The sequence below is a fragment of the Dendrobates tinctorius genome, unplaced genomic scaffold, assembly GCF_039654945.1.
Source record: "Dendrobates tinctorius isolate UK_male_01 unplaced genomic scaffold, ASM3965494v1 ptg000086l, whole genome shotgun sequence".
Taxonomy (NCBI): Eukaryota; Metazoa; Chordata; class Amphibia; order Anura; family Dendrobatidae; genus Dendrobates; species Dendrobates tinctorius.
The window spans coordinates 20,794,821-20,807,962 of record NW_027361754.1 but is presented as its reverse complement, the minus strand read 5'-3'; the positions used below and the strand labels follow the sequence as shown (position 1 = coordinate 20,807,962).

The following is a 13,142-nucleotide window of genomic DNA, read 5'->3' as shown; positions in this document are numbered from 1 at the left end:
GATTTCGATCTGCGCATGTGGGGCCAATTTGCTGAAGACTGTAAGGCAGATTTTAGCATGACCGCCTTTGGCTCTATTTTGCTGGAGACAGCCAGAGGTTATTCTGAGCATGCACAGCCTATAGCTCTATATTGCTTAACACCTCCGGAGGTTAATCTGAGCATGCGATGCCTCCAGCTCTATTATGCTGGAGACTTCCAGAGGTTAATCTGAGCATGTGCCGCTTTCGGCTCTATTTTGCTGGAGACCGCCAGAGCATGAACTAGCGCAAAATTTTAAAAAGCAGGCTCATACACATGTGGAGGGGCCATGGCCGAGCCGAAGACCCTATTGACAGTCGCGCTTCCCTCCCCCCCTTTCCTTGTGGGTCCACATGATTACTCCCCACCTCAGGCTGGAAGTAATGTGCTCTGCAAGCACAGTGGCACAGATCAGGCAGAGCGATGACTAGTCTGCCCCATCATTAAGTAGATTTGAGCAGTTTTATTTTTCTTTTTGCAATTTCTTGTTATTATATACAAGCAGTAATAAGTGGTCGCATAGTGAAGGTACTTTTTTTGTTTTTTATTTCAATGACTTTGTCATTTTGATGCTGATAGATGAGTGCGTGTATATTATTTGCTACCTCCCCCCTTTACATCTCGGTGTCTCTCCCCTCTTCTCATTCCCCTCTGTTCTCGCCTTCCCCTCCCCCCACCACTTTTCTGTGCTGTACCCTTTTTAAGTGGCATTGATTGCAGCAAATTGCCGTAGCTGGTAGCAGCTGTCACAACAGTGCGGTGATTAAGAGCAGCGCTTGTGATTTCCCGGCTGATTGCATCGATCAGATAGTAGGGGAGCAGGGGGAGCGGATGCACGAAGGAAGGTGAACTCCTGCCGGCGCTGGCATCGGCAGGGCGGTGATGTTTGTCGTCTTAACTCTGTTGATGCCAGCGCTTGTAATATGTTGTCAAGTGGGCACGGGACTGCTTCCCACCGTCCTCGACTTGGATTCCTATGCATGTGCATCCAATGGACATAGCACCATATAAAAATAAAATCAAGAGTCAGAGGGTCCGACCTGACAGCATCAGTCACATGGATGTACTTCTGTCTAAAAATAATTTTTGCAATAGGGTTTCATCAAAATTGTTGTACCATTTTGTCTTCTACATCCTCTGTGCATCAGAATACATTGAATGAGTTAACGGTAAATATGTCAGTGAGCTCTTTCTGATGAGGTCTCTTACTGGAAATAGGCAAAAAAAAATACGAGCTACATCCAGTTTGGTCCAGGGCAGTGTTCACTTCTGTGGCCGCTACCAATCCTGGCCACCTCTGCCACTTTCCCAAAAGAGGCACCCAGTATTTTGAGTAGAAAATACCCAGTCCAGAAATGAACGATTGACCTGGTCCAGCTGCTACATATGAGGTCCCAACTGGACACAAAACCAGATTTGGTTCCGCTCTTTTTGCTCATCTTTATCTATAACCCTTATCTCTCTTCTCCTGAAAATGTTGTTTTATAACCAAATCAAGCATCAACTTTAATAAATTAGAAGGTGATTCAGGAGTAGAGAGCTGTGGATTACTCACTGACTGATTCACGGATATCTCATTCTGCAGTCTGCTATGTACCATGATTCATAGAGGCTGTAGAAGCCAAACAATCCATTTTTCTAATGAAACCCGACAGCAAAAACTGTAGCCAAAAATAAATTCATTTAAGTACAAAACAAAGCTGATTTTTTAAAACAAAACTAAAGGGTGGAAAAGTTTCATGTTTTTGGACTCCAGGTAAAGCCTATGTGACCTGGGTCTTAGATTGACAGCCGTCAATTCTGTTTAATCATTGACTTTTTCTTTCTGAAACCTGATACACATAATTTCCCTTTTGGAGTGTGAAGCTGTCACTTCTGCTTGTCCTATTCAGCGATCTCTGTTGTTCACCTGGAGCCATTATTCACCGCAGCAGAGAAATGACTGGTTTATCGTCAGCGATCAGAAAGTGTTTGTTTTCTACAGGAATGTTAAGTGGCTTGTGTCTTGTCTGACGCATGTTGTCACTCACACGTCAGGACGTCCACTCACTGATGAGAGCTCGCCTTCCTACGGAGGCTGATGAGTAAAGGACGGACCGCCGTCTCTTCACTGCAAGTTCTTACTCGTGCATTCAGGTCATTGTTGATTTACTTGTTGTGTCCTCCTAATCAATATTGGCCATAAATCAATCATGGCCGAGATCCCAGCTGTTAAAGGAGTCATTCATCCGCATCTTTTTTTTTTTTTCTTGTTGGTCCTATCCCAATATATAGTAGGTGTAATAATAATATTAGCAAATACCTCCAATTAGAAATGTAGTATAGTTCTTCTGATTTGCTTTGCGCTTACCCAATGTGCAGAACATTGCAGTAGCTAAGGTATCCAGTTACGACCACTCATATAGTGAAAGTTAGCTAGTTGCTTGTCGTAACTGGATACATAAGCTGCTACAATGCCCTGCACATGGGGTAAGCAGCATAGCAAATCAGAAGAACTATATTACATTTGAACTTTGTTGTCAAAGATCAGCTTAGAAGACTGTTCTGGAGAAGAGAGAAAAGTGTTACTGATGGATTTATAACTAGCTCAGTCTATGTACCATGATACATAGAGGATGTAGGAGGCAAACGCTCCACATTTTATAATAAATCCCTTTTGCAAAAGTGTTTGTTATCCAAAAATACATTCCCTTAGAATAAAATGTCTTCCCAAAGATATCCATATTATTTAAAAGGAGTTGTCAAGCTAGAAGAAAAATATCTTTGGGTGTCATTAAAATAGAAACACAACTTGCTCATACACTTTCATTACCCACTACATGCCCCATTCTGGGCTGTATTTTTGGCTCGGGATTGCTTCTGTTGTTGGCATGTCACCATTACTGTGACTCAGAAGGGGGCTTGCTTGGCTATTGCAATGACAGTCAGCCAGTCCCCTTCATACTCTGCTCTGGACACGGGAAGCTATCTCCTGAGCCGGATCCGGGTCTGCACAGGTAATGGTTATACATGTATCGAAAGATATTTTTTCTATCAGGACAACCTGTTAGTGTACTGAGTGTATGCATCCATCTTTCCTGCATCTGCTGCCCCTATTCCACTTGCCTTCACCGTATATAAAGCTGAAGCCCAAAGTGCAATGATCGGGTCGCGTTTCTCCCATCACCGCTCGTCTCGGAGGAGCTGAAGTGATAGTCGAGAGCCCTCAGGCACTAAACAGCGGCATTTGAAGTTAATGAAAACCTGCAGGCGAATAAATGGTATGAAGCACGGATCCGTGGCGTTCTGTCCGCCTCCGGTGAGGACACTTGACATGTTCCATCACAGATGGAGTGTTTAATCACCAGGAGTGTGCGGACACCGTGTATGCTCTCGCCGTGATTGGAATCAAACGGAAGAGCCATCCGTGCAGAGAAATGTCTCCGGCACCGACCTGACGGCCGCTCACTTCAGTTCCTACAAGCTTAATTATCTCGGGGAGGTGGATAATAACATCCGCCTCGCTTCCTCTCTGGCAGTTTACTTTTCAGAACTCGGAGCTGAGAGAAATTCCCATTTTTGCTGTGACATCTTGGGTACATATCAATCAAGCTGACGACATTTCTTATTTGTGGATCTGGTGCCCTATGGTGGAATAACAAGTAACGGCACTTGGAGTTCTCGTAGATGCACATCGAAAGTTGCCTAACTCTTTACTTACGTGGAATGAGCCTTTTCGAGGATGATGTGGAGTGTCTGGGTTGCTTTAAGCTAAATCAAGGAGAAGGAGACTTAAGCTTTCTTACCGATGAATCACTGTTTGCAGATGTGGACTTCGCTTCAGGGAGTATACCAGGTCGCTGCCTCCCCCTCCCCTCTTGAGTAATCGTCATTACTATAGAAGAACCCAATGCATAATGTAAAAGTGTCGTCAGACCGGCAGAAGGTTCGGGCAGGTGAATTCCTTTCATAACGGTGGATGGGCAAAGGGTCAAGTTAGGTAGAGATGAAGGTCAGGGCGGGCTTTGGACAGGTGACCAGGAAACGGTCCAAAAACATGCAGAGCTCCATTTTACAGTGTAAGAACTTATTAGGCTTTATTGTTTAGGCCCAGAACAACAGGGGCCGGTGATAGGAGACTGATCATCCTATAGGGAGATAAAAGCCACTTGTGCCGATAGTAAAGGAGAACGGCTCAGACACAAAAGGATGCAGGGGGGCTGCACAGAAAAAGGAAACTATGCAGCAGGAACCAGGGATGTTGTGCTCAGAGATTCTCATGTTTGATCACCAGCTGCATTGTCTACAGTTGCATTCACCATGTTGTACCATTTGACTTGTTCCCAGAGTCTTGAATTAGTCTTAAAGAGTAGAAATGCACCAAGGGGCTGACAACCACGGCAGCTAATCGCTTGTCAAATAATCACTCGATTTTGCAGGGGAGCATCTGTTTCATTTGCAGAACCGTGCTGTAACAAGTCTGGTGCTTGGTTTTGCTGGTGAAATGTCGATTCCCCTGGAGAAAAAATCAAGCTGATCAGTCTAAGGCTATGTGCACACGCTGCGGTTTTTGCTGCGGTTCTGCTGCGGTTTTGGCCGCAGCAGAACTGCAGCAGTTCTGCAGACAGTGTACAGTAGCATGTTATCCTAAGGGATTAACATTCTGCTGTGCACATGCTGCGGATTTTTAACTGCGGAAAAGCTGCGGTTTTTAATCCGCAGAAACAATTGACACGTCAATTCTTTCTGCGGATTCTGCTGCGGTTTGCCACCTATTCCATTGTCCAGGTGGCAAGCTGAAGGCCAAACCGCAGGTATTTTACCTGCGGTTCTGCAGATAAAAATCCGCAGACCAATCCGCAGTGTGTGAACATCCCCGAAGCCATCCGGCCAGCTTCTTGGTTGTGTGATATCTTTTATCTTAGTAAACTGACCAAAAATCTTTTTTCCGTTCAGGCACAGAACCTTGGCCTTTCTACTTCATCAATGGCTTCCTGAACTTCAACGTCGTCTTCATCATGGCTCTGTTGGCTTTGCCGTTGACGTGGCTGATGGAACATCTGCTGCAGAAAATTAACAGTAAGGATTCTCCAAATATCTTTTTAGAAAGTGCAAGGACCATACTTGCATTTTGACATCAATCCTCCCACATAGCCGGTGGATTTGCTCAATTTGGGCAACCACTTCCATATTTCAGCCAGTTCCTGCACGGCCCACGTTTTCTCCTCGATGTCTTAAGATGCCGGTAGGGAATGTTAGTCGCTCCCGTGACGCATGAGTGCAGCTACTGGGGCTGGACTGGCCTTCCTGGACTAGTCCAGGATCATTTGAGTGTGACTGCTTCTCAGTGAGGCCTCTGTCACACGTGTGCACAACTTCGTCCATAGACCTGAGTGTAGTGGTGGTGACGCATGAGTACTCACATGGGACTTGGGAACCCCTGTTCTCATGATCCGTTCGGTTCCAACCACCGGGACCTCCACCGATCATGAAAACAGGTTCTCAAGAATGAAGCGTTAGTACTCACCCGTCACTGGGGGTCTATGGGGGCAATAGTGCGCACATGTGACCACCGCTGGTTTAAGAAGCGGTGATCACGCAAGAGCCGTACTGTCCCACTCACGCAGGGAGACATGGAACCTTCGTTATCTGGTATTACTGCAAGACATCTAGAAAACTTTGGGCACCTCATAATGCCTCATGCTGACCCTATTATTGTTTGCTCTAGCAGTTCAGAATCTCGGCAGACCGTATTGGCTTACACTGGCGCCAATGTACATCTGGATACTGATTTTCTTCACCCGGCCACATAAAGAGGAGAGGTTTCTGTTTCCGATCTACCCGCTCATCTGCTTGTGTGGGGCCGTAGCGCTCTCTGCTCTGCAGGTAATTGGAGTTTACACTAATATTCGTTCTCGGTGCATCACTCATTCCCCAGTACCGACCACAAGACGATAAATAAGAAAAACACTCGTTCTTCAGCTGATTGGATCATTCATGCACAGGAGATGTGCTGCCTAGAACATGGTGCTGTACAGGGACCGAACGATTACATTAGTGATTGTTCTGCCCCGTACGCTCTTGTTTTCTTGTGTGAATGGACATGTATGACATAAGTAAAAGATCATTTAAGAGCAGTAATCCGCCCATGTAAACAGGCCTTTATAGAGTTGCAGGTGTGAATGAATGATTTGAGACACAGATCTAAATAAAGGGGTAAAAGCACAAAATCAGGCATGGGTCCGACAAGGAAGCAGCTGAGTGAGTTTCCAGACAGGATCCTGACAGACTCTTTCATCCAGCCACTGACCTACCCTGTTGTTAGTTTGTCTGTCTGTTTGTCAGCCGTTTACATGCTCTCTTATGCATATTGCAAATACAGCTCTGTGTTGAGATTTGCGATCACCTTATTTGTAAAATGTAAACTTTAAATTAAAAAAATTTATTGTTCAAAAAAGGAAAGTGATACAAAAAGATATCCAAGGAATTGATAATGCCAGTCAGCAGCGTTCAAACTGTGATTAACAAATGGAAAATCAGGGGCTCTGTAAAAACAAAACCACAGTCAGGTAGACAGCAAAAATATCGTCCACAGCTTCCAGGAAAATTGTTCCCACAAATAACATCAGCTGAAATACAGGACTCTTTGAAAACTAGCGATGTGGCTGTTTCAAGATGCACAATAAGGAGACACTTGAAGAAAAATGGTCTGCATTGCATGGCCGAGTCGCCAGAAGAAAGCCATTACTGCGCAAATACCACAAAGTAACTCGTCTACAATACGCAAAACAGCATTCACAAGCCTCAAAACTTCTTGAGTGATGAGACCAAAATTGAACTTTTTGGCCACAACCATAAATGTTACATTTGGAAAGAGGTCAACCAGGCCTGTGATGAAAGGAACACCATTCCTACTGTAAAGCATGGAGGTGGATCACTGATGTTTTGGGCATGTGTGAGCTACAATGGCACAGGAAACTTGGTCAAAGTTGAAAAAAAATGAATGCAGCACATTATCATCAAATACTGCTGCGCATGTGACGTACTTAGACGTTCCAACATGACAACTATCCAAAAATCGAGGCCATGTCGACCTGTCATTGGCTACAGCAGAACAAAATTAAGGTTCTGGAGTGGCCACCTCAGTCTCCTGACCTCAATATCATTGAGCCACTCTATGGAGATCTCAAGCGCGCAGTTCATGCTAGACAGCCCAGGAAGAGTGGGGAGCTTTACCGTCTGAGAAAATAAATAACCTCATCCACAGTTACCACAAAAGACTTTAAGCTGCCATTGATGTTAGAGGGGGCAATACACGGTATTAAGAAATGGGGTATGTGAACTTTTGATCAGGGTCATTTGGATGTTTTGGGTTGTCATTGGGACTTAAAAAGAGAAAACTTAGTAGTTTGACAATAAATGGCTTCACCCACCCACTAACCATGAGTGCAGAAAAAGATTTGGTATTATCATTCATATTCTCTAAATAAAAAAGGCCAAGAAAGCAAAAATTTTGCCAGGGTATGTAAACTGCTGTACTTTGTGTAGCCATTGTAGTGTGTATGACGTGTTACAGACCTGTACGGGCATCAGATCGAAGACGTTTCAAGAACAATAATTTAGATCATTTGCAATTTTCCATGACCCAGGTGAAATTGCTGCTCTTTTTCTGCACAGAGTTAACATGGAGCCGAACAATACATTGTTTTCCAGTGGAGAATGAGTGTCTGGCGCAGCGAGGCAATTGTCTCCTCCGCTGTGAAGCTCGTACAGAGCTCGCAGACTGTGGACAGAGAACAGATCCTTCACTTCATGGATATAAATCACTTGTAGTGAAAATATGTTTCTGTAAAGTCTGATAATCTGGCAAGTGTAGGACTGCCAGGACTTATGACATGATATGATCTCTGTGGGGGTCCAATATTCGTCCCCCCACTGTGGGGCTGTTCTGCAAAGATCTTATAAGCTGATTCACTGAAGACCAAGTGAACGTTAAAACTTTCGTCATTTCATTATAAATCTGCATCAAAGATGGTTCAGGTGAAAAGAGACGAGTTACATACACTGCCATCAGAAGGAACTCACTGACACATTCGCCGGTAGCTCATTCTACAGTCTGCTGTGTACTCTGATATGTGCAGGACAAACTGTCCAAAACTTTTAATAAAATCCATATTGCAAAAATGATGTTTAGTGGGAAAAAAACAGTAAAAAAAACCCCTAATTTATCCCCAAGTGTGTCCATTTTTTGGGCAATGAAAAATAGTTTTTAAAACAGCTTAATTCAAATGGTATAGAAAATAATCCACCCAGAACCTGTAATATTTTTTTTTTTTTTTTTTATTACAAAAAAGACCACCTTGATCTTGTTCAATGGATCAGCCATTATATCATGTGACGGGGGGAGTTCAATAGTCTCACTGTTCGGACAGTAAAAAATCCATAGCCTCCGTGCTTGTATGGTGATAGCCTCCCTGCTTGTAAGGTGAAGAATCCATAGCCTGCCTTCTTGTAGGGTGAAGAATCCATAGCCTCCCTGCTTGTAGGGTGAAGACTCCATAGGCCTCCCTGTTTGTAGGGTGAAGACTCCATAGTCTCCCTGTTTGTAGGGTGAAGACTCCATAGTCTCCCTGTTTGTAGGGTGAAGACTCCATAGTCTCCCTGTTTGTAGGGTGAAGATTCCATAGTTTCCCTGTTTGTAGGGTGAAGACTCCATAGTCTCCCTGTTTGTAGGGTGAAGACTTCATAGTCTCCCTGTTTGTAGGGTGAAGACTCCATAGTCTCCCTGTTTGTAGGATGAAGACTCCATAGCCTCCCTGCTTGTAGGGTGAAGACTCCATAGCCTCCCTGCATGTAGGGTGAAGACTCCATAGCCTCCCTGCTTGTAGGGTGAAGACTCCATAGCCTCCCTGCTTGTAGGGTGAAGACTCCATAGCCTCCCTGCTTGTAGGGTGAAGACTCCATAGCCTCCCTGCTTGTAGGGTGAAGACTCCATAGCCTCCCTGCTTGTAGGGTGAAGACTCCATAGCCTCCCTGCTTGTAGGGTGAAGACTCCATAGCCTCCCTGCTTGTAGGGTGAAGACTCCATAGCCTCCCTGCTTGTAGGGTGAAGACTCCATAGCCTCCCTGCTTGTAGGGTGAAGACTCCATAGCCTCCCTGCTTGTAGGGTGAAGACTCCATAGCCTCCCTGCTTGTAGGGTGAAGACTCCATAGCCTCCCTGCTTGTAGGGTGAAGACTCCATAGCCTCCCTGCTTGTAGGGTGAAGAATCCATAGCCTCCCTGCTTGTAGGGTGAAGAATCCATAGCCTCCCTGCTTGTAGGGTGAAGAATCCATAGCCTCCCTGCTTGTAGGGTGAAGAATCCATAGCCTCCCTGCTTGTAGGGTGAAGAATCCATAGTCTCCCTGTTTGTAGGGTGAAGATTCCATAGTTTCCCTGTTTGTAGGGTGAAGACTCCATAGTCTCCCTGTTTGTAGGGTGAAGACTCCATAGTCTCCCTGTTTGTAGGGTGAAGACTCCATAGCCTCCCTGCTTGTAGGGTGAAGAATCCATAGCCTCCCTGCTTGTAGGGTGAAGAATCCATAGCCTCCCTGCTTGTAGGGTGAAGAATCCATAGCCTCCCTGCTTGTAGGGTGAAGAATCCATAGCCTCCCTGCTTGTAGGGTGAAGAATCCATAGCCTCCCTGCTTGTAGGGTGAAGAATCCATAGCCTCCCTGCTTGTAGGGTGAAGAATCCATAGCCTCCCTGCTTGTACCAGTGAAGAATCCATAGCCTCCCTGCTTGTACCAGTGAAGAATCCATAGCCTCCCTGCTTGTACCAATGAAGAATCCATAGCCTCCCTGCTTGTACCAATGAAGAATCCATAGCCTCCCTGCTTGTACCAATGAAGAATCCATAGCCTCCCTGCTTGTACCAATGAAGAATCCATAGCCTCCCTGCTTGTACCAATGAAGAATCCATAGCCTCCCTGCTTGTACCAATGAAGAATCCATAGCCTCCCTGCTTGTACCAATGAAGAATCCATAGCCTCCCTGCTTGTACCAATGAAGAATCCATAGCCTCCCTGCTTGTACCAATGAAGAATCCATAGCCTCCCTGCTTGTACCAATGAAGAATCCATAGCCTCCCTGCTTGTACCAATGAAGAATCCATAGCCTCCCTGCTTGTACCAATGAAGAATCCATAGCCTCCCTGCTTGTACCAATGAAGAATCCATAGCCTCCCTGCTTGTACCAATGAAGAATCCATAGCCTCCCTGCTTGTACCAATGAAGAATCCATAGCCTCCCTGCTTGTACCAATGAAGAATCCATAGCCTCCCTGCTTGTACCAATGAAGAATCCATAGCCTCCCTGCTTGTACCAATGAAGAATCAATTATGTCACTGCTATTGCTATGCAATAAAGAATCCATAGTATCATTGCTTGTACAGAAAGAGAATTCCTTGTCTTATTGCTCTTACAGTAAAGAATCCTTCGTCTCACTGCTCCTAGAGTCAAGAATCCTTCGTCTCACTGCTCCTAGAGTCAAGAATTGCGGTTTCTGATGTCGAAAATTTTTCTTTTATTTATATTGATGAAATGTACTTGTTTTTTTTTCTCGTTTTAGAAATGTTACCATTTTTTATTCCAACGGTACCGACTAGAACATTACACCGTTTCTTCCAACTGGCTCGCTATCGGTACTGTCCTGCTTTTCGCTCTCCTGTCCTTTTCTCGCTCCATTGCCTTGTTTAGAGGTGAGTGCATACTCCCAGTTTCAATGATCGATGGTGTCCTTCAAGCAGGGTGATATCTTTGATTGTGACATTAACGGGTGCCCTTTTAAAGGGGTTGGCCCCCTCATTGGACAACCCCTTCTTGATAGCTCAGCGCTTCAGCACTTTATAGGAAAACAGTATGTATTTTTACCTGTCAGCATTCCAACAGATAATATACCACCCTGTAGTAATTGCGAGATGACCCTGCTCACTCTACCCCAGACTATACAGCAAATTCAAGCTGCAGAAAAAGGCTATTATATCCACTCTAGTGGCGAGTTTGAAAAATGAAAAAATTTATAATAAAATCATATGGAAATTTCCGATTCTACCCCCCCACCCCACCTTGACCACTTTTTCTGTTTTTCAGGCTACCATGCACCGCTAGATTTGTACCCTGAATTTTACAGAATAGCCAAGGACCCAGCAATTCACACTGTCCCAGAGAGCAAGACTGTGAATGTGTGTGTGGGGAAAGAGTGGTATCGATTTCCAAGCAACTTTCTTCTTCCCGAAAAGTGAGTCTGATCATTGCTTCACCTTTTGCTGAACATGGGGGGGGGGGGGGTTGGGGTTAAAGGGGTATTCCCATCAATGTGGACGAGTGATAACTCCCTGATCAGTGAGGGTCTCACCACAAGGACCCCCCAGTAGTAAAATATCCCATCAGAATGGACGCGCAGGTGCAACACTGCTCTATGCTCTCCCTATGTACTGGCAGTGCATGCGTGGCCACCGCTCCATTCCAATGATACATTTTTAGAACCCAACCCCGTCCTCAAAAATTTTTTATATTTTCTATATTAGTTAAATGTCTCCCAAGATGACACATTTTCATTTTATTGGGGCCGGTTTTGCATCTCTTGTATATGTGGGAAGATGGCATTGAAAGGTCGGATCAGGCATGTTGGATTTCAACATGACCAATCCTGTGTTAGAAATGGAAGAGAGGCAGCCAACAGAGGAACCTACAGAAGTCGTGTTTGCTCGGCTGAGCGTGCATATGTTATGGGAGGTCATATAAAATTAAGAGTTGCCCCCTTTATAAGTATTTTTTTTGGGAGGGCACGAGGGAGGCTATAGGGGTTGTTTTTTTTTTTTTTTTTTTGCGCTCTTGGCCTGTACAGAGAGGGTCACAGCCTCCAGGGTCCTGCACGCTCCTCTAACTTTTCTCTACTTCTTTTGATTCTTATCTTTAGTTGGCAACTTCAGTTCATTGAATCGGAGTTCAGAGGACAACTCCCGAAACCGTACGGCAAGGGGCGGCGAGCAACAAGGACGCACCCCAAGGACATGAATGATCAGAATCTGGAAGAGACGTCTAGATATGTGAGTTCATACCCAAGTGGTGGTCTATCCTGAAATAAGCTGCCCCCATAGAAGTGAGCGGAGGTCACACATGTATTATTACCTCCATAGAACTGAGCAGAGTGGAGATCTCACATGCACTACTGCCCCCATAGAAGTGAGCAGATCGGAGGTCACACATGCACTACTGCCGTTGCATCACCTTCCCTTCCGTCCCCTGCCCTCACCTGCCATCCAAAACCCCTTTCCCTTATTTTCAAGTTTTTGAAGTGTCATATAACATCACCTTTTCCTTTGATCTTTCATTTACTGTTTTGCCTCTTGGAAATTAATAAATTAGCAACCGGAAGTTCTCTTGACAATGCAGCCTATCTCTACACACTCAATCCATCAGACTGAACAATCCGCACGTGTGTGACCGCGCCACTCATCACAAGGGACATGGTAACATCTAGTTGTCGTGTCCTGTTAGACCTTTCCAAGAGGTATAGCAGAGGTACGGAAAAGCAACGTTGTATTCCATGGGTAAGCACTTGCTAATAAGTAAGATTATGTTGGGAAAACTGTCGGATCTGACTTAATGTCCTAATCCCGAAAAGAGGGACCTGATTGGTTGGGCTTGATGTACCTCTGATCATGGCCTCTGGACTGTGAGCATCAATCATTGTACCTGGTATAACAGACATGAGAATAATCCTGACCATTTTTGGTTATGTCTTCATTATTAGTGGTTGTTCGTCCAGTTTCCGTCTCGTGCTCTATACATTTTATATATTATCCCCCTTTTTAGCAGCTTGATTATCGTGCAGTGCGGTGCTGATTTTAGGGGGCATCACGCTGAGGTTCGTGCAGACCTGCGGTTCTGGATGATTTGCGTTGACGTCAGTAATTTTTTTTCTAGATGAAGTGTTGCTGTGATCCGCACTCTTTCTTGTTAATCAGTATCAGCCCCTTCTGTTTGCAGACCTGACTCAGAAGCCACGTCTATTTCTGACTGCATTGGCTGATGACATTGCACCGCAAGCCGGCTGCACTCACACTGTAGCTACTTTTACCTGTGGGGAAAGCAGGAAA

The 13,142-nt window shown here is 45.0% G+C and overlaps 1 protein-coding gene across 2 annotated transcripts in view; it reads left to right on the top strand.

Moving 5' to 3' along the window:
* The window catches only part of ALG9 (ALG9 alpha-1,2-mannosyltransferase), a 91,987-nt gene that overhangs the window by 37,716 nt on the left and 41,129 nt on the right, over positions 1–13,142 (top strand). The window contains exons 9-13 of one of the 2 annotated variants that reach the window (XM_073585139.1): positions 4,956–5,078; positions 5,731–5,885; positions 10,610–10,739; positions 11,131–11,278; positions 11,960–12,089. In XM_073585139.1, coding sequence (XP_073441240.1) covers positions 4,956–5,078; positions 5,731–5,885; positions 10,610–10,739; positions 11,131–11,278; positions 11,960–12,089 — 686 coding nt within the window. Of the gene's footprint in view, positions 1–4,955; positions 5,079–5,727; positions 5,886–10,609; positions 10,740–11,130; positions 11,279–11,959; positions 12,090–13,142 lie in introns of both variants that reach the window. The other variant, XM_073585138.1, reaches the window with a different exon arrangement.